General features: G+C 43.9%; 1 protein-coding gene across 8 annotated transcripts in view; it reads left to right on the top strand.

Moving 5' to 3' along the window:
• LOC142655634 (ubiquitin carboxyl-terminal hydrolase 22-A) overlaps nt 1-22,544 on the top strand; it is a 238,839-nt gene that overhangs the window by 89,338 nt on the left and 126,957 nt on the right. For all 8 annotated transcript variants that reach the window (XM_075830039.1, XM_075830038.1, XM_075830041.1 and 5 more), the window contains one exon: nt 18,711-18,755. In XM_075830039.1, coding sequence (XP_075686154.1) covers nt 18,711-18,755 — 45 coding nt within the window. The remainder of the gene's footprint in view (nt 1-18,710; nt 18,756-22,544) is intronic.

Genomic DNA, 22,544 nt, shown 5'->3' with positions numbered 1-22,544 from the left:
AGCGTTTCCTGCGCTTTGCAGTAGGTTCTGAGCATTTCCAGTTGTGGCCCTCCCCTTTGGTCTGGCCATGGCTCTCCGGTTCAGGGAGATAGCGGTTATCCCATACTTGGGCGATCTTGAGGTGAAGGCACCTTCCGAACAGGACAACTTGCACAGTCTCAATATTATACTGGATTGTCTTAAAAGATTTGGATGGCTGATTTAACAGCACAAAGTCATATCAATCCTTCTCGGACAATGGAGTTTCTAGGGATGGTCCTGGCTACACAGGCAGCCAGGCTATGCTTACCTAAGACCAAGATCGCAGGAATGCTCCTTGCTTCATCCGCTTCTGCATGAAAGTCTTGGACGATGGTCTCAAACTTCGAGGCAGTCCCATTTACTCATTTTCACTCCCGATCTCTACAGCTGGCTGTTCTGTCTCTGTAGAGAAAGACATCCACCACAAAAGCTCCTTGACTGAAGAGGCAAACACATAATCCGAACTAAGGAGTACAGAGACTTGTCCCAACAAGAGAGAATAGCTAGCTCTAGAGATCGGGAGTGCAATTGAAAACCTTCACGACTGACGCAAGTTTGCCTGGCTGGGTGGGGGGGGGGGTGGCGGCTGTCTTCAGCTGCCTCAGTCCAGGAAACCTGGACTGACCCGGAAGTTCAGCTCCAGATAAACATCTTGGAGCTGAGGGCCATCTTCATGACTGTCTCACTAGTCATTTAGTCTCCAGGGTCTTCCAGTGCGTGTACAGACGTACCTCAATCATCAGGGTGGTACAAGAAGCAGGACTGTATGGAAGGAAACCGTCAAGATCCTTCACTGGGTGGAATAAAATATCACCGCAATGCACATAGCAGGAGTGGACAACTAGGAGACGGAACACCTGGATCCCGCTGAATGGTCTTTTTTATCAAGAGATTTTTACCCTTTCACTTAGGGCGGCACCCCTAGAGAGATCACTTATTCGCTGGACAGGTAGCCTGAGGGTATAAAAAAGGACACCCCTCTCGACACACCCAGTCAGGCTTACTGTCCTCTGGATGGGATTGTCCTGTTAGGAAAAGAAGCACTTCTCCATGGGTTGCAGAACCCCGAGCAAGGTTCTTACCTTTTCTTCCTAGGGGTGCTCTGGAAGGTGTAAGTCGTCTTTTGGAGGGAGCAACCTTATGTCTGGATTTGGTTACCCCCTCCTCTCCTGGTCCGTCGCTTCCCTCCCTGGACGTGGTTTTAGGTCCCACTAGGTGAGACCTTCCTCTGGCGGGAGAGCAGTTCTCCCGGGGTCATACTCTGTTACCTAGTGGGGCTAGCATGCATGCCCAGTGTTGGCGGGTTCTGGCACACTCTGTGCAAAATTTCCGGTCGCCATGACTCGTCCCTTCCGGCGGGGTTTTTCGTTCATTCGCTCCAGGAAGTGTTGGTTCCGGCGGCCCCAACGGGGAGGAGGGGCTCCAGGCGTCTGGAGCAGAGGACCTCCCCAGCCAATTCAAGCCCTATTTAGGCCTGAACGGTCTGGAGGCCTGACCGCTCTATTTAGGCCTAACCGCTCGGAGGCCACAAGATCCTTCAGTCCGGTACGGACTAGGGTAAGCCAAAAAAAAACGCTCACTCTTGCTAATACTGTTCTCCTCTCTTGTACATATATAGATGAAAGATGAAAATGCGGCACTCACCCGTTTGCAAATCTTCACTTTATTGTGCCACCTTGGCGAGGGTAAAAGCATTACAGGGAGGACAGCTAGTTGTAGGTTACAGCCAGTTTCGCGCTGGAGATCGCGCTTCTTCTGACCTGTAATGCTTTTACCCTCGCCAAGGTGACACAAAGTTAAGAAGATTTGCAAACGGGTGAGTGCCGCATTTTCATTTCTTTCATCTACATTATACTACAAGACCGTCTGTTTTTATGCTGAGCACCGCCCAAATTTTGCTTAAAGAGGCTCTGTCACCAGATTTTGCAGCCCCTATCTGCTATTGCAGCAGATAGGCGCTGCAATGTAGATTACAGTAACGTTTTTTTTTTAAAAAAACGAGCATTTTTGGCCAAGTTATGACCATTTTTGTAGTTATGCAAATGAGGCTTGCAAAAGTCCAAGTGGGCGTGTATTATGTGCGTACATCGGGGCGTTTTTAATACTTTTACTAGCTGGCCGTTCTGATGAGAAGTATCATCCACTTCTCTTCAGAACGCCCAGCTTCTGGCAGTGCAGACACAGCCGTGTTCTCCAGAGATCACGCTGTGTCGTCACTCACAGGTCCTGCATCGTGTCAGACGAGCGGTGACACATCGGCACCAGAGGCTACAGATGATTCTGCAGCAGCATCGGCGTTTGCAGGTAAGTAGCTACATCGACTTACCTGCTAACGCCGATGCTGCTGCAGAATCAACTGAAGCCTCTGGTGCCGATGTGTCCGACACGATGCAGGACCTGTGAGTGACGTCACAGATCTGCACTGCCAGAAGCTGGGCGTTCTGAAGAGAAGTGGATGATACTTCTCGTCAGAGCGCCCAGCTAGTAAAAGTATTAAAAACGCCCCGATGTACGCACATAATACACGCCCACTTGGACTTTTACTTTTAAACACACCCACTTGGACTTTTGCAAGCCTCATTTGCATAACTACAAAAATGGTCATAACTTGGCCAAAAATGCTCGTTTTTTAAAAATAAAAACGTTACTGTAATATACATTGCAGCGCCTATCTGCTGCAATAGCAGATGGGGGCTGCAAAATCTGGTGACAGAGCCTCTTTAAATGAGAAAAACCCTGATTCCACTTGCATCTATCTGCCTGTTCCATGCTGTGAGGATTGAGAGTGGTGCCGACTTCCTTCTACTGTGCTTGATTTATTCTCTTGTACATATGTTTAGGCCAGGGAAGGTCCTAGGAAAAAACTGAATAAAACCCCTAACAAGGAGTGCGCAGTTTGTAATAAAAAACTAGCAGAGTCTTATAATAAAAGACTTTGGCAGAGTTGTTTAGATGATAAAATCTTAACGGAAGATGGCCTCCAGGATTAAAGATATTGTGAGGGCAAAAGTTAGGGACTCCCTAAAGAAAAATAAGGATCGTCCATCCACCTCTTCTAGTCTGGTAGATCTATCCAAATTCTTCTCCTGAAGAGGATTTTCAGCTAGAAGAATAGGGAGAGCTGAGCTCTTCAGATAATCTCAGACGAGTGGGGGGGGGGGGGGGATTTGTTCTTTGCAGAAGACGTAGACCAGCTTCTTAAAACCGTAAGAGCAACTATGAACATCGATGAATCCAAAGAACCTCGTTCCGTCCAGGACTTAATGTTTGAAGGCTTAGGGCCTAGAAAACAGCACCATTTCCCATTCATAAGAATGTATTAAGCCTCATTAAAAGGGAATGGAAAATTCCAGATAGGAAAATTGGTATTCCCAAATTTCTTAAGGGGAAATATCCCTTTTGAGGAAGAGGTCTGCAAGGAATGGGATAATACCCCTAGACTTGACGCCCCAGTGGCAAAAATATCAAGGAAGAATGCTCTTCTGTTTGAGGATCTAGGCTCTTTATCCGATCCCATGGATAGGAAAGTAGATTACTACCTCAAGAGAACCTGGGAAGCTTCTTTGGGGGTTTTTAAGCCAGGCATTGCAGCCACTTCTGTTAGGTCTTTAAATATATGGCTAGCGTAATTAGAGCTCTACCTCAGATAACATTGGAGGAGAGGATCTGATCTGATCCCTAGAAGTCTTATCTCTAAGGCAGCAGATTTTTTGGCCGGTGCCTCGGTAGATTCTGTGCGCCTCTGCCAGATCAGCGGCTCTCTCAATCTCTGCCAGGAGGGCTATCTGGCTAAAAACCTGGAAGGGGGGACATTAGTGCTATTCCCTGCTCTGGTGATTATTTGTTTAGACCCCCGCTAGATGACCTATTAACAAAAGCATCTGATAGGAAGAAGAGGTTCCTTACACAAGGCAAATCAATGGATTCCTTTAGTCCCAGGAGGTTTAATAAAAGACCTAACCCTAAGGCATCATTTACACGAGCATAATATACTCGCGTGCTTTTCACGCGTGTCGTACGTACCTATATTAGGCAGTGCAGACAGTGCGTGAATTTTGTGCAGCGCGAGTGCGTTGCATAAAACTCTCGACATGTCCTTTCTTTGTGCGCTGTTTGCGCATCACACACCTATTGAAGTCAATGGGTGCGTGAAAACCACGCAGGTCGCACGGAAGCACTTCCGTGCGAACTGCGTGGTTCGCGCAACAGCTGTCAAACTCTGAATGTAAACAGAAAAGCACCACGTGCTTTTCTGTTTACAAACATCCCAACGGAGTGTCAAAATGATGCCGGCTGCGCGAAAATCACACAGCCGCGCATCATACACTGATGACACGCAGCTAAGTGCCTTTTGTGTGCGCAAAACGCACACGCTCGTGTAAATCAGGCCTAAGGAATAGGGACAAAATTTCCTAATAAAAACAAGGGCTTCCTTTTCAGGCCTTAAAACGACCCCAAAAATGGAGACTGCCAGCAATGACGCCAGAAGGCCCATGGTGGGGGGTTGTCTATCCAAGTAAATTGGGAAGAAATCACATCAAATCCAAGAATCCTTGAAATGATAAAAAACAGGGTACGTCCAAGGAATTAAGATATCTTCCCCCAAACAGATTCTTTCCCACAAAGACCCTGAATTTTTTTTTAGAGAAACAAGAAGTATTCAAGGCAGAAATTCGGCCACCTATAAGAAAAGGAGTTCGAATTCAAGTCCCAAGTGCAAAGACAGGCCAGGGCTTTTATCTCTCTTCCCCCCCCCCCCCCCCTCTCTTCCTGGTGAAGAAACCAAAAGGGAAATATATGGTCATAATAAATCTGCAGGATTTGAACTGCCAATATGCAGTCCTCACCAGAAATATGGATGGGTGGCAGTGACCCTCAGCAAGTCTGTTTCACCTTCAGTACAGAGTCCTCCCTTTGGCATTTCACAAGCCCCAAGGGTGTTCTCAAAGCTAGCAGAAATGACCTCATACATCAGGATGAGGGACATCCTCCTGATTCCCTACCTGGACGATTTTCTAATCGTGGCAGAAACATCCCAGGCCCTGATGCAAGAGATAAACATAATTTGTTCCATCCGAACTAATTTGGGATTAACGTTGACTTTTTTTAGATTTATCTTCCATCCTATCAACCGGATCTATCTTTCTAGGGATTCTGCTAGATTCCTCCAGGCAGATGTCCTTTCTCCCAGAAGGGAAGATCAATCCCCCGATACAGGGTCTGAGCTATATTTAGGCCATATGACCTCTTTCAGGGAAGCTATGTCCATGCTGGGGCTCATGACATCATGTAAACCAGGAGAATTATGGGCTCACTATATATCCTCAGGCTTCCTGTCCAGTGAATGGGATGTCCCTCCAGGGGTGCTGTCATAGGTTCATGAAAAACAGTTAGCTGGTAAGTAATCAATCTTTTCAACGCACTTGCATTCAGTGGAGTTTCCCGGACATGTATTTCTTCGCCTCTCGCCTCAATCAGAAGTGCCTGGACTACGTCACCAGAACCAGGGATACCAGGGCCATAGGGACTGACGCTATGGTTCTCCCCTGGTTGCCCTTCAACCTCTATCTTTTTCCGCCTCTCCCACTCCTGCCTCGCGTGCTGAAACGGGTCAAGAACCCAGGAATCCCAGCCATTCTGGTGGCTCCAGACTGGCCCCTCAGAGCTTTATACGCGGATCTTATGCTCCAGTTAGCAGACGCCCCGTGGCCACTTCCTCTGCGGACAACCTCCTTTCCCAAGGTCCAATGTTCCACTCTACTATACCTCGGCTTCGTTTGACGACTTTGCTGTTGAAACCGCATTTTTGAAGTTCCAAGTTCTCTTGAGCCCCATGCGCACGAACGTGCTTTTGCAGCTGCAATTCCCCCGAAATTCCACTGGATGATTGCGGCCCCATTCATTCCTATGGGGCCATGCACACAACCGTGGTTTCCACAGTCTGTGCATGGCCCTGGAGCCCGGACCGCAGAAAACGGACAAGCCTTATTACGGCAGTGTTCTGCGGTCTGGGCTCATTGAACGTAATGGCCGCGGCCATGTGCAGAGCCCGCGATCTGCGGGTGGCTCGCAGCTGACATTCTGTGGCTGGCCGACCCGAAAATCACAACTGTGCACATGGCTACGGTCGTGTGCATGAGGCCTTATTCAGTCATTCAGACCATGATTAAGGCCCAGAAGTCTCAATCCCAAAGGATTTAGCATTGCACTTGGCTTATTTTAAGACGGTGTGGATCCTATCGGTTCCACCCTGTTAAAGGGGGTGGGGTAATCGCGGGATTCACTGGTTAGTGACACCTACTATTACTACCGCCTTTATAATCAGGGTCACTAGGGTTATGCCTAGTTCCCCTACCTTTTCTTTATACTAACGTCGATCTAATTGCTTTTGCTGCTACTTATGGGAATAAGACCGTATAGTAAATAAAGATAATATTTATTAACATACAGTAATCACTCATATAAAATACAGTAAATAATCACAGTACAGTATAAACGCTGTATCACAATCCTAATTATACCGCCACTCACTTACCTAAACATACATATGAATACAGTTACGTTACAACACAATACACATAAGTTACTTGTAATTCTCACGCTCACTATCTCTGTCCCACTTCCTCCTAATATAACTTTCCCTATACACTAAGGGTTAATACGGGATAAGGCTCAACAAGGGGCATGGGTTTCTGTGTACCTGGGGATGTGCAGGTCAAGGGTCACTGCAGGGTACTTAGGGCAGCAAGGGTAAATGGGGTTCAGCAAGGGGTTAACGCTGGGACTTCAGGGGCACCAAGGGTTACTCAGGGAAGCAAGGGTTAACTTGGGGATAGTATTCGGAGAGAGCAAGGGGTTAACTCAGGGAACTTCAGGGACAATAAGGGTTAACACAGGGACCCAAGGAGAGCAAGGATTACAGCAGGAGGAGACAGGGAGAGAGGGTTAAGTGTAGCTGTTGGTGGAAGCAGGAGATCGGAGCAGTCGTTGGAGGAGAGAGGCAGGACAGGAGAGGTGAGCCGGTTGTGGCCGACTCATGAGCGCCCGTGCGAGTCTTGAAATGAAGACGGGATAACTATCTCCTGTCTCCATGGTTTCCAAACAAAGCAGGGCAATGCTAATTGTCCCGCTTTGTTTATAACCATATTCATGACTAGGGCTGCTGTTACAGCCCTGGTTCATGATACATTATATATATATATATATATATATATATATATATAATGTAATTTATTTTATAATGTGGACACTTCCCTTTACAATCCCCCTGTTGTCGAGGACTCGACAATGCAATTTGGAGAAGTTTTTGTGGGGTTCTATTTACCCCCTCCACCTCCGTAGTTACTGGTAATGGTCTGAGATGGAAGGAGGTATACTATTGGACTTAGATACTCTACATCTGCTATCTCCTCAAGGACACCTTCCTGCTAGTCCTCAGACTCTGGAGTTTAGTGTCCAAATAAACGAAACCTCACAGTCCATAGAATGAAGATGAAATTAAATCTCCTAGTCCATAGAACGAAGTTGAAATAAAACTCAGTCCATAGAATGAAGCCTCAAAGCCCATCAAACGAACAAAGCTCATATGAAAACCTCAAAATCCATGAACCGCATATTTCTTGTTCTTTCTTGCTTGGAATTTCTTCCTCTTGAGTGGCGTCAGCAGGTCTTTCCAGTGGCCGATCCAATTTTAGCGTGCCGACCCGTGTAAGGCTACTTGTGCCCTCACACGGTCAGCCTTGGAATGGCTTAGCCCCTCTTTTCAACAACCTTTTGTACTTGATCCATTACTTTTCCAACTTTTCCCAGCATCTTGATTGAAGACGAAACAATCTTTGTGAGCCGATATCCAGGTTTCTATCATGGCAAGTTATCATCCCCGAGGTGGAGGTGATGTCTCAGTACCAAGGAATCTACTGTGGGGTGGAGTATCGCCTTCTATTTCCCCTCTGACATTCAATCCATCATCGTATTGTCCATACAAGTTCTCAGGTTGAGGTGGCAAATACCTACAAGGGTGTGTGAATACCTTACCTGTCCCTAAGGGTTCCTACACACTACCCAATCATACAAAGTGAAAAATAACCAAACATACAAAAATATTCCCCCACCAACCATAGGTATATGTACATATAGAGATTCATGCTCAAACAGCATCTCGCACTACCCCTCCATAACCATGTGAAAGGTACACATGCAAATGGGGTCACTACAGGCTGTAAATATTTGCCCGCCTACACGTACACACTCGCTGTGGGACGGGCAAGTCCTCACTGAGTATGCCTATGTTGCGGACACATATCAACACCTAGAATGTCTATATGTACACCTTGAAAATTTTTGTACGACCCATTGATTAAGATTTACACTTTACAAATATATATATATATATATATATATATATATATATACATACAATAATAAATAATTCCGGGTCGCAGGACTGTATCATTTTGTCCTTAGACCCAGTCTACGAATGTATTCGTGGCTTTCTTCTTGACCTCGTTTTTGGTCATCCAGTCCTTTCATTCGTCAGTACACGCAGAACAGTCCAACGTACATAATCGCCACAAGAGTGGGGATTATCACTGGGTGGATGAGCAAGTTGAAGAAGGAAGTGGCCTTGTTCACAATTCCTGTGATCTTTTTAGTGTCCTGCTCCAACTGAATAGTGGCTTGGTGTTGGGAATCTTTGTTTCTCCACGACATCCTCTTCCTCATTGAAGTCTAGCAGGAGATTTCTTAGTACGATGCCAAACCCAAGAGGAATCGTCTGGAGTCTCACAGGGGTGTCTGGACGGATGTCGAGCCTCTTTTCATGTGTCACCAGAGTTCTTCCCTTCTGATCTGCCACATCAATGCCTAGTACAGGATTAATGGTACAATGCGCTCCTGGGAGGAGTATGCCTCTTTTGGTGCAGTTAGTCGCGTGGCATTCTGCATTTGATACCAGCACCAATATCCTCGACCCATGACTTGAGGGCATTGGATTAGCCTTCATATCACAGGACCCCCTCGGTATCCAAACACTGGTGTAGGTCAGGATATCTGAGGGGAGCTATGGATGAAGCACGGTTTTTGTGGTTCTTCCCAATTCTCAGGTTTGTGGAAGTATATCCCTGTCTACCAAACCCATTATCTTAAAATCAAGATATGGGTGTAATGCCAGGGATATCTCCCCCTGTCCAAACTTTCCTAAGTTTCCTAACTCCAGTTAAACACAAAATAAACAGCCATACTGTATTTAATTGCACCCACATTAGACCTCAGATGAAGTTGTTACCTGTCTGAACCACCCAGGTCTAGGTGCACAGAATAACATAAAACACTACACCGTGAACTTATGTTACCTGTTCGCACTGCTCAACCTGAGTTCACAGTATAACAACAACTTCAACGTTCTCTTCAGGGCTTATTCAGACGAACGGGATATACGTCCAAGCAACACGCGTGATTTTCACGCGCATCGCACGGACCTATATTAGTCTATGGGGCAGTGCAGACAGTTGCGTGATTTTTCCGCAGCGTGAGTCCGCTGCGAAAAAGTCACAACATGTCTGTTCTTTGGGCGTTTTTCACGCATCACGTGCCCATTGAAGTCAATGGGTGCGTGAAAATCACGCGCACCACACGGAAGCACTTCCGTGGGACGAGCGTGATTCGCGCAACAGCTGTGAAAAGGGTGAATAAAAACAGAAAAGCAGCACGTGCTTTTCTATTTACAAACATCTAAACAGAGTGTCATAATGATGGCGGCTGCGCGAAAATCACGCAGCCGCGCATCATACGTGGCTGACACACGGAACTGTTACGTGCCTTTTGCGCACGCAAAACGCACACGCTCGTGTGAATCGGGCTTAATAGAGAGCAATTAAAACATTGGGCGCAAATACATCACTATCCAATGGTTGATTCTCCAGTTGTTTTCCTGGAGTGGTTTTCTAATTATGCATTATAAATACAGGCAACACCTATATAATATAAATACATATTATTGATAACCATTTTCTATTGCCATTTCGCTGGGCTTTCCATGGTTGTTTATGCCGTGGCAGTTCCTCGCAATATGTCCCATCTGACAGCATTTAACAGGACCACATTGCTTAGTACCCAAAGACTTGCAGTACTTCGCAATGTGGCCTGATCCGGCACATGCAAAACATTTAACAGTACATGCTCTGCTGGACTTAGGGCAGTCAACAGTGCATGATCTCTTAAAGTTCTGCATGGCTAGGGACGCACTTCTAAATATAGTACGCTTACATCTGCGTAAACCCCCTTTCGTAACATTCCGGATGGGATCACGTTTTGGTACATCTGGTCCATCACTCTTACTACCCCGCCCTTCTCTCTCGAGAACAAGCTGTGTCTGTGCACTGCCGGAAGCTGGGTGGTAACGAAGAGAAGTGGATGATTCTGATTCGTCAGCATCATACACTTCTATTCACAACGCCCAGCTAGTAAAAGAAGTAAAAACGCCCAGATGTACACACACAATACACGCCCAGTTGTACTTTAGCTTTAAACACGCCCAGTTGTACTTTAGAAAGCCTCATTTGCATAAATATTAAAATGGTCATAACTTGGCCAAAAATGCTCGTTTAAAAAACAAAAACGTTACTCTTATCTACATTGCAGCGCCGATCTGCTGCAATAGGAGAAAGGGGTTGCAAAATCTGGTGACAGAGCCTCTTTAATATCACGTCATGGTGCGATGGTTGATGTATGGAGCTGGCTCACATGCTGAGCCCGCTCCATAAGCTGCGGGTGTCGGCTGTGTATTACAGCTGACACCCAGGACTAACAAACAGGAACAGCGATCGTGCAGTTATAGAAGCCTGTAAAAATAACAATATACTACAATACATTAGTATTGCAGTATATTGTACCAGCGATCCCTAAGGGGACTAGTAAAATGTGTAGAAGAATTAAAGTTATTAGTTGTGATAGAGAAAAAAGTTTTAAGTTAAAAAAATTTCTTCTAAAGTAATATAAAAAAATAAACAAAATTGTTATCGCTACGTCCGTAAAAGGCCGAACTATTACAATATACCATTATTTAACTTGCACGGTGAACACCATAAAAAACTTAAAGAATTTAAACCACCAAAATCGTTGTAGTTTTCGTTTTAACTGCACGGCGAAAGCTGTGAAAACGAAAACCCCACAAAATTGATTTTTTTTTCCTATATTCCTATATTTTCCTATTGTTTTTCCAGTTTCCCAGTACATTCTACAATTCCTCCCGCAAGAAATAAGCCCTCGCATCACTGATGGAAAAATTAAAAAAGTTATGGTTATTGGAAGGCGGGGAGTGAAAAACGAAAATAAGAAAGCAAAAAATGGATCAGTCCTGAAAGGCTTAATTCATTTCTAATGAAAAAACCGTATGACCACATGTGGGGTATTTCCGTACTCGGGAGAAATTGCTTTAAAAAAATTGGTGTTTTTTTCTCCTTTATCCCTTGTGAAAATTCAACTATTTAGTGGAAAAAAATTGTGATAATAATTTTCACCGCCTAATTCTAATTCTGTAAAAGACCCGTGGGGGGGGGTCTAAATGCTCACTATACCCCTAGAAAAATTCTTTGAGGGGTGTTTCCAAAATGGGGTAACTTGCAGGGTTTCCACTGTTTTGATCCCTCCAGGGCGTTGCAATCGCAACATGGCACTTAAAACCAATCCAGCATAATCGGTGCTTCAAAATCCAAATGGCGCTCCTTCCCTTCTGAGCCCTGCTGTGGGTCCAATCAGCAGTTTATTACCACATATGGGATATTGCCGTAATCGGGAGACATTGCTTTACAAATGTTGGGGTGCATTTTCTTTGTTATTCCTGGTTTCTGTTTTTTCAGAAAAAAAAGTAGATTTTCATTTTTACAGACTCAGGGCTTATTCAGACGAACGGGATATACGTCCGTGCAACGCGCGTGAGTCCGCTGCGAAAAAGTCTCGACATATCCGTTCTTTGGGCGTATTTCGCGCATCACGCACCCATTGAAGTCAATGGGTGCGTGAAAATCAAGCGCACTACACGGAAGCACTTCCGTGGGACGAGCGTGATTCGCACAACCGCTGTGAAAAGGATGAATAAAAACAAAGCAGCACATGCTTTTCTGTTTACAAACATCCAAACGGAGTGTCATAATGATGGCGGCTGCGCGAAAATCACGCAGCTGCGCATCATATGGGGCTGACACACGGATCTTAGGCCGGATTCACACGAGCGCGTGTGTTTTGCGCACGCAAAAAACACGGCGTTTTACGTGCTCAAAAGGCACTTAACAGCTCCGTGTGTCATGATCATATGGTGCGCGGCTGCGTGCCATCATTATGACACTCCGTTTGGATGTTTGTAAACCGAAAAGCACGTCCTGCGTTTCTGTTTTTATTCATCCTTTTCACAGCTGTTGCGCGAATCACGCTCATCCCACGGAAGGGCTATCCGTGTGCCATGCGCGGTTTTCACACACCCATTGACTTCAATGGGTGCGTGATGCGCGAAATACGCACAAAGAACGGACATTTCGTGAGTTTTACGCAGCAGACTTGCGCAAAAATCACTGACTGTCTGCACGGCCCCATAGACTAATATAGGTCCGTGCAACGCGTGTGAAAATCACGCGCGTTGCACGGACGTATATCACGTTCGTCTGAATAAGCCCTAAATCCAATAAATTTAGCGAAAAACCTGTGGTGTCAAAATGCTAACTATACCCCTAGATAAATTCCTTGAGGGATGTAGTTTCCAAAATGGGGTAACTTTTGGGGTGTTTCCACTGTTTTGCCACCACAAGACCTCTTCAAACCTGACAAGGTGACTCAAATATATTCTAAAAAAGAGAGGCCCAAAATCCACTTTGTGTTTCTTTGCTTCTGAGGCCTGTGTTTCAGTCCATTACCGCACTAGGACCACATGTGGGATATTTCTAAAAACTGCAGAATCTGGTCAATAGATATTGAGTTGCATTTCTCTGGTAGAACCTTCTGTGTTAGAATCGGCAAAAAAATAAAATTTGTAAATTTCACCTCTACTTTGCTTTAAAGGCATGGTGTCGCCCCAAAAACATGTTTTTTTTTTAAAATTTAAACATTTAGTGTGTGGGTGATAAAACATTGTTCAAATTTTTTTTATTTTTTTCGCGAGTCAGGAAATATTATAAATTTTTTCAAATTTATAATACTACCCATTTTTGGTCACTAGATGGAGCTGTTTGGAGCTAGTTCCCAAAATTGCAGCATTGCAACATTGGGTTAAAAGCTATCGCTCTAGTGAGCGCTCAGCATCCCCCCCTCCTTTATCCTGGCTAGTGCCGGGATAAACGAGGGGTTTGAAAGGTTTAACCTCCTACACTGTGTGTCGCCATTTTTTGAGGTAACCCACAGTGTAGTAGGTTTACATGCAGTAGTAAACACACACAAACACTAACATACATTGAAATCGCTTACCTGCTCCTGCCGCCGCGGCCCGTCCGCTCCCTTTGCTGCCGCTGTTCCATGTGCACTTGTCCGGAAGCCGCGACCGGAAGTAGTAATATTACTGTCCGGCCGCGACTTCCGGTCCACAGGAAAATGGCGCCGGACGGCGCCAATTTCGAATAGGACTGTGTGGGAGCGGCGCATGCGCAGTTCCCACACAGACGCCGTACACGGCAGTCAATGGGACGGGAGCCGTTCGCAGTCCCTATGGGACTGTGGCTGCCGTATTCCATGTCTGTGTGTGTCGTTAATCGACACACACAGAAATGGAACAAAAAATGGCAGCCCCCATAGGGAAAAAAAAGTGTGAAAAAAAGAAACAGTAAAACACAAACACACAAATGAAAATAAACGTTTATATTAAGGCACTAACATCTTTAACATATAAATAAAATATTTGTGATGACACTGTTCCTTTAACTCCTGTGAAACGCCTAAAGGGTTAAAACACTTTGTGAATGCTGATTCGAATACCTTGAGGGGTGCAGTTTTCAAAATGTGGTGACTTCTGGGGATTTTCTAATATATAAGGCCCTCAAAGCCACTTCAGAACTGAACTGGTCCCTGAAAAAATAGCCTTTTGAAATTTTCTTTAAAATATGAGAAATTGCTGCTAAAGTTCTAAGCCTTGTAACGTCCTAGAAAAATAAGTGATGTCTGAGTAGAGAAAAATATACACAGCGCCACATGGTGCAAGATAAACCTTGATGGGTAAAGTAATGGATAGCAATGGTAAGTTGTTACACTCACTGTAAGAGCTTGTACTGGCAGGTACAGCTTAGAGATGTAGGCAATAATGAAACAAGGTTGCAGCTTTCAGTATCCAGGTGCCGGCATCAATTGTATTGTGCCGCGAAAAATAGCATAGGCCTTTGATCCCCTCCCCCTCATCCACATGTGTATTTAAGATGTATGTTCATGCTTGTTTTTACTTAATCTTGGCCTGATGAAGACGCAGGTTCTGCGTTGAAACGCGTTGCCCCTCTTTTGTACAATAAATCTACCGATCATCATTGCTTATCCTTACATAGTTAGTACGGCTGAAAAAAGACACATGTCCATCAAGTTCAACCAAGGGACGGGAAAAGGGAAGGAAAAATTTCTACACATAGGAGCTAATATTTTTTTGTTCTAGGAAATTATCTAACCCTTTTTTAAAGCCATCTACTGTCCCTGCTGTGACCAGCTCCTGCGGTAGGCTATTCCATAGATTCACAGTTCTCACGGTAAAGAAGGCTTGTCGCCTCTGCAGCTTGAACCTTTTTTTTCTCCAGACGGAGGGAGTGCCCCCTTGTTTTTTGAGGGGGTTTTACAAGGAACAGGATTTCACCATATTTTTTGTATGTTCCATTAATATATTTATATAAATTAATCATGTCCCCCCTTAGTCGTCTTTTTTCAAGGCTAAATAGGTTTAATTCTTTCAATCTTTCCTCATAACTTAAATTCTCCATGCCCCTAATTAGCTTCGTTGCTCTTCTTTGTATTTTTTCCAACTCCAGGGCATCCTTTCTATGAACTGGAGCCCAGAACTGAACTGCATATTCTAGATGAGGCCTCACTAATGCTTTGTAAAGTGGCAATATTACATCCCTGTCCCGTGAGTCCATGCCTCTTTTAATACACGACAATATCCTGCTGGCCTTTGAAGCAGCTGATTGACACTGCATGCTGTTATTGAGTTTATGATTTAAAAGTACACCCAGATCCTTCTCAACAAGTGAATCCGCCAGTGTAGCTCCCCCTAGGACATATGATGCATGCAGGTTGTTGGTACCCAGATGCATAACTTTACATTTATCTACATTAAACTTCATCTGCCAAGTGGACGCCCAAACACTTAGTTTGTTTAAATCTGCCTGCAATTCATGAACATCTTCCATAGACTGAACTATATTACATAGCTTGGTGTCATCTGCAAAAATAGAAATAGTGCTATTAATCCCATCCTCTATATCATTAATAAATAAGTTGAATAATAGTGGTCCCAGCACGGAACCCTGGGGTACACCACTTATAACCAGGGACCATTCAGAGTAGGAATCATTTACCACAACTCTCTGGATACGGTCCTTGAGCCAAATCTCAATCCAACTACAAACTATACTTTCTAAACCTATAGTCCTTAATTTACCCATTAGACGTCTATGAGGGACAATGTCAAATGCCTTCGCAAAGTCCAAAAACAGTATATCCACAGCGGCCCCTCTATCTAGGCTTCTGCTCACCTCTTCATAAAAACAAATCAGGTTGGTTTAACCAATTCTGTCCTTAGTAAAACCGTGCTGGCTGTCGGCTATGATACTATTTTTTTTTTATTTTTTTATTTGTCACATTCACCTGTATATAGTCGCTCAATAGCGCTACAAACATCTGATTTCTTCCATAGTGCTTTAGTATGCTCTGTATATTAAAGCATTATTCCCGATCGGCAATTATCTGACAGACAATCTTTAAGGCCATGACTTTTGCACGGTCTAACAGGTGTGTAGCCATGGTAAGCCTAGGGGCCTCTGTTAAGCAACCCATAGTCGCCCCATGATCCTGTCGCAGTGCGCTGATAGACTGACAGCTGGAGCTCTCCCCTCTGGCAAACACCTTAGAGGCAATGCTCACTATCACTGCGATCAGTGATGTACATGTGTATCATTTTGTGGGTATGGGTTAAAGAGGCTCTGTCACCAGATTTTGCAACCCCTATCTCCTATTGCAGCAGATCGGCGCTGCAATGTAGATAAGAGTAACGTTTTTGTTTTTTTTAAAACAAGCATTTTTGGCCAAGTTATGACCATTTTTATATTTATGTAAATGAGGCTTTCTAAAGTACAACTGGGCGTGTTTAAAGTTATGTACAAGTGGGTGTGTATTATGTGCGTACATCTGGGCGTTTTTACTTCTTTTACTAGCTGGGCGTTGTGAATAGAAGTATCATCCACTTCTCTTCAGAACGCCCAGCTTCTGGCAGTGCACAGACACAGCGTGTTCTCGAGAGATCACGCTGTGACTTCACTCACTTCCTGCCCCAGGTCCTGCATCGTGTCAGACGAGCGAGGACACATCGGCACCAGAGGCTACAGTTGATTCTGCAGCATCATCAGCGTTTGCAGGTAAGTAGCTACATCGACTTACCTGCAAACGCTGATGTCCTCGCTCGTCCGAATCAACTGTAGCCTCTGGTGCCGATGTGGCCGACACGATGCTGGACCTGGGGCAGGAAGTGAGTGACGTCACAGCGTGATCTCTCGAGAACACGCTGTGTCTGCACTGCCAGAAGCTTTGCGTTGTGAAGAGAAGTGGATGACACTTCTATTCACAACGCCCAGCTAGTAAAAGAAGTTGAAACGCCCAGATGTACATACACAATACACGCCCACTTGTACATAACTTTAAACACGCCCAGTTGTACTTTAGAAAGCCTCATTTACATAAATATAAAAATGATCATAACTTGGCCAAAAATGCTTGTTTTAAAAAAAACAAAAACGTTACTCTTATCTACATTGCAGCGCCGATCTGCTGCAATAGGAGATAGGGGTTGCAAAATCTGGTGACAGAGCCTCTTTAAGAAAGGGAAACTACTTAAGCTAAAGTCTCCCCACAGGCAGCAGTGAGCAGCTGCTATCTTACTTCATCCTGAATGTTTTAATAGCAGCATTGTAAGATTCCCGTGCATTATCGAGCATCTAGAGGAGGAGGCTAGAAGCAGCAGCAGCAGCAAGGTTTAACAGGCTTGAGATTTGCTTTTGGCGAATTAATAAGAAAAATAAGGCCATCTATTTGCCCATTGTATTTTATGGATCAACAAAACGGTGATACTGGAGAATTGTTTTGCTCACCCCGTACTCTTGGTCAGATCTGAGCACAAGGCTCTCCTTTCAGATGTTGTGTAGAATCCTCTCCTCTTCTCGCACAGTTGATAACGAAAAAAATCTTATGAGATTTGGAACTAACTCTACTGGAATGAAAGTAGTAAATGTGTGCTGTAATACAGAGAAGCCCTCTGTTCTGATAATGGTATATAGTAAAAAATTCATTTAATTTAATCTACTTTTTTTTCCCCCTCGGAACCAATAGTTCCTTTTTTAGCTGCTTCCTTCACAGTGGTGTAATTGTACAACATGGGTATCATTTAGTTCCCTCACTCAGTCGTTCTGTGTCGGTATACAAAACTCAAATACTGGCTGGTTAACCCCTCAGATGCTGATCGGGGCACTGAAGTGATTTTAGAGGTCTGGAGCACCCTCTGGAAGTCCATCTGTGCGCCCGATTGGTTGTCACAGCAGTCTGGGGCCTATTGGGTCTGCCATGAACAATTAGCCTATTAAGGTCTGATTAAAGCAGGACCTAATGTACTTTCTCTCAATATCACATGGACAAGCACAATACACTACAATTTGCTACAATAAAGTATTGCAGTGAATTATGACAAACATCAAATCCGGGTCAAGTCTCCTAGTGGGTCTCCGAATAAAGTCATCTAAAGTGTTGAGAAAAAACATATATGGGAAGACTTTCCCATGAAGTACTAGTGTGATTCTTGCCCTTTGCAGAGATAGTGGATTTCCTATCCATGAGATCTTCATAAAAGAATGTTGTATGACTGGGCATTTGGGAAAAAAATTAATCTTCATTAGGAGCTTTATATGAATTTCCATAGGTTCAACGTATTGCCACTGCAACATCTAAAAATGGGGTCAATGTTGGGTTGCTGTAATGGAAAAGGAGGAAGTCTATGAAGGCCTTCTGTTAATGCCTTCTTATAATCAGTGTGTGCATTGTCTAATGGAAGCATGAGGTGGTCTAAACTGGACCTCCTGTCTTCTGAGAAGCTCAGGCTGCTTCTTTGTCTATCCCTATGCTTTAAACTGCGTATTCAGATTGGCTGCTGGACTTTTTATGTAAATACCCACCAATTTTGTCGCTGTAATGTAAATCCACTCGCCATGCACTAAGGATACAATGGAATTAAACTAGATGGTGAAAAGCTCACAATGGTCACAGGCAATGGTCCTGTGTATTTTAGGAACAACTTTAATTTGGGGGAAATCTAGTACTATGTTTTAGATAAAGAGCAATTCATGCCAGTGTCAAAGTCCCCTTTCTCGCTGAAAGTTGTCAGGAAGGGGAACAGCATAAAGCAAGTAAAGTCTTGTTATAAATTACGGTTTTGAATAACATTCCCTAATTTTTTTTTATTTTTTTTTTTCAAGCGTTCACTCCGTCCTTGGTATCTCCTTACCAGTATGCATTGACAGGTAAGATAATTCCTTATTACTGATACTTCAAGACAAACGTTTTGCTTTACCTATTGTCTATTTGCTTTGAAATTAGTTCATGCAGTAATAGACTGTTTTAACCCCTTAACGACCAACATACTAGTACATTGTTGTCGTTAAGGACTTAACGCAACACAACGTACTGGTACGTTCGCTTCTGAGCCCACATCTACAACACGAACCTGCACAATCGCCAGCGGGTGTCAGGTGTATGTTACAGCTGACACCCTGCTAACCTCCGATCCGGCCAATTAACCCCTTAGATGCAGCACTAAAAAGCGAGCGCTGCATCTACGGTGTTTCCTAGCAGATCGGAACCCCGCAATACAATCGCGGGGGTTCCAATGACTTCGCTGGTAGATCGGAGGCCTACCAATGGCCTCCTGTCTGCCAACGCGTGCAGATCGTTCCAAAAGCAGATAAGATTGGGCACCATTTATCAGTGCGACATCGGCCACACATTTATGAATTATTTATTTACCGCATTATTCTACCCTATTATGTACTAATGTACTCGGCCCAGCTTACATATGCCCCCACATTATAAACTGAAAACCAGTAAAACCCCAGACAGAACTACTACCAAGCAAAATCTGTGTTCCAAAAGCAAAATGGCTCTCCCTCCCTTCTGGATCCTACAGTGTGCCCAAACAGCCGTTTACGTCCACATATTTTGCATCGCCATACCCGGGAGAACCCACTTAACAGTTTGAAAATTGCAGTTTTCTCTTTGCACCATCCGTTGCGCATTAATTTCAAATGAAAAAACACCTGGGGGGGTCAAAATTCTCACTGCACCCCTTAAAATGCCTTAAGCGGTGAAGTTTCCAAAATAGGGGTCACTACTTAGGGGTTTGTTTTACTATTTGACCTCCGAGCCCTGCAATTGTGGGCCAATGTTGTGAAAATCACCAAAATAGACCTTAAATGCGTATGTTGCTTTTTCACTTCTGAGCCCTGTCGTGTGTCCAGGCAAATGATAAATGCCTTGAGGGGTGTCGTTTCTAAAATTGAGTCACTTCTTGGGGGGGCTTCCACTGTACTCTGGTACCTCAGGGTTTTGCCAATGCAACATGGCGCCCAAAAACCATGCCAGCAAATACTGCATGCCAAATATCTCTTCTGCCTTTCTGAGCCCTGCTGTGTGTCCAAACAGCAGATTATGACCCCCCATATGGGGTATTGCTGTAATCCGGAGAAATTTTGCTTTTCAAGTGTTTGGGTTCTTTTTCTCCTTTATTCCTGTAATGTAAAAATGTAATTTTCAATATTACAGCATAATTTCACTAAATTTAGAACAAAGCCTCAAATGATGACTATACCCCTTGATATAAATTCTTTCATGGGTGTAGTTTCCCAAATGGGGTCACTTTTTTGGGGGTTTCTACTAATTTGGTCCGGCATGGTTTTGCAAATGCGACATGGCATGCAGATTTTGCTGGAGTGGTTTTTGGGTGCCAAGTAGCGCTCCTGCCTTTCTGAGCCCTGCCGTGTATCCAAACAGCAGTTTGACCACGTGAGATATTGCCATACTCCGGAGAAATTGCTTTACAAATGTTGGGGTGCTTTTTCTCCTTTTAGCCTTTGTATAAATGAAAAATGTCAACATTTTAGAGGAAAAAATTTTGATCTTCGTTTCCACTAAATTCCACAAAAAAATGTGGGGTTAAAATGCTCACTATACACCTTGATAAATTCCTTCAGGTGTGTAGTTTGCCAAATGGTCTTTTTGGGAGGTTTCCACTATTCTGGCACCACAACACCTCTTCAAACCTAAAATATATTCCAATAAAATGGAGGCCCCAAACACCTTGGTGCTTCTGAGGCCTGTGTTTGTCTATTACCACACTAGGGACAAGTGTGGGATATTTCTAAAAGACTGCCAAATCTGGGCAATAAATATGGAGTTTCTCTGGTAAAACCTTCTGTGTTACAGAAAAAAGTGGATTAAAACAGATTTTCTGCAAATTAAGTATTGTTAATTTCACCTCCACTTTGCTTTAATTCCTGTGAAACACTAAAAGGTTAAACTTTCAAAATGCTGTTCAGAATACTTTGAGGGGTGCAGATTTTAAATTGGGGTGTTTTATAGTGGCTTTCTAATATATAAGGCCCTCAAAGCCACTTTTTTTTTTTTTGCGGGTAGATTATGGCGATTTCTAAATGTTTTGTTTTACTACTTTCCCCAAAAACATTTTTTTGAAAAAAATAAAAAAAAATAATGACCAGCATCGGCACCCTGCAAGCGTGTCACGGGGGACCGATGGGTTGTTGGAGGGGGCCAATCTCCTCTTTCTAACCGCATAGATGCTGCGGTCGCTATTGTCCAACATTTAAATGGCTTGAATCTGCGTTCTCTGATCCTGAGAAAGCAGGTTATGGAGCGGGCTCGGCCCATAAAGCCTGCTCCATACAACCCCCCCTCCCTCTATGACGTTCAAACACTATGGGTGGGCGTAATTGGGTTCTTACAACGCTTCTAGTCAACCAGTGTGGTACCACAAGTTCTCCCAGCTATTGGTTGCTATAACTTTTGGATTCTGCAGGTACTTTTGTGTTAGAACAGTTCCAGGGTTTTCATAGCATTATTGAAGCTTGGCACTAAGGTCAAGAACCTTATCAGTGCCAGCTGACATCAGGCAAAAAAAAAACAAAACGATCACTGTGGCTTGCTTCAGAATCAAATGACAGGCAATTGAATTAATTCAGTTTTGTGGAGCTGAACAATGCACAAGAACTGTATCGCCGTCAGTATTTTAAATTTGTTAGAGCTATGATAAAAAAAAATTAAAAAAATACCACTATATCCATTAAACATGTTGTTATTCTTGTAGTTATAGGTATCCTAGATTTTTGAATAATCTAAAAGCATGCATGCAGCAAACTTCTGGCAGTGAAACAGACCACCCCTACTGGCAGCACTGAGAAAAGGAGATGTGGGAAATTTTGTTTTTTCCCATGACTGTTTCCCTGTTATGTGATTTAAGTAATTCAGGTTTTATAGCTGTTGGTTTATGTACAGTTCCCTAATATACGTAAGGCCAGGTTCGAACAACATAAGTTTAGGCCGAAAAAAATGAGGCTGTTTTCAAGAGAAGAAAGCCTCTGAACATCCGGGTAAAGATGCTCTGTGACCACATTATAAGTGCCCTATCTTGTACATAATGTGATCAGTGCTGTAATGTAGATCACAGGAGTGGGTTTTTTTTATTTAGAAAAACTCATTTTTGACGGAGTTATGACCTGTTTTAGATTTATGCTAATGACTTTCTTAATAGACAACTGGCGTGTTTTAACTTTTTGACCAAGTGGGCATTGTGGAAAGAAGTGTATGACGCTGATCAATCTGCGTCATACACTTCTCTCCATTCATTTATTCAGCACATAGTGATCTTGCTAGATCATGATATGCAGTCACATACTCCGACATTAACGTTACTGAAGTGTCCTGACCATGAATAGACATCGCTTCTAGCCAGGACGTGATGTCTATTCACAATCCAGACACTTCGGTACAGTTTGTGTGGGACTTACAGCACAGCAAGCGTGATCTCGCGAGATGACGTTGTAAATGACAGCTCACAGCGAGATTATGCTTGCTATGCTGTAAGCCACACACAAACGTTATCGACGTGTCTGGATTGTGAATAGACATCACGTCCTGGATGGACGCGATGTCTAGTCACTGTCAGGACACTTCAGTAACGTTGATGTCTGAGTATGTGACTGCACGTAGTGAACATTGCAGGATCACTATGTGCAGAGTAA

This window comes from Rhinoderma darwinii, chromosome 6, assembly GCF_050947455.1.
Source record: "Rhinoderma darwinii isolate aRhiDar2 chromosome 6, aRhiDar2.hap1, whole genome shotgun sequence".
NCBI lineage: Eukaryota > Metazoa > Chordata > Amphibia > Anura > Rhinodermatidae > Rhinoderma > Rhinoderma darwinii.
The sequence above is the reverse complement of the archived record's forward strand: the minus strand, read 5'-3'. Positions and strand labels throughout refer to the sequence as shown.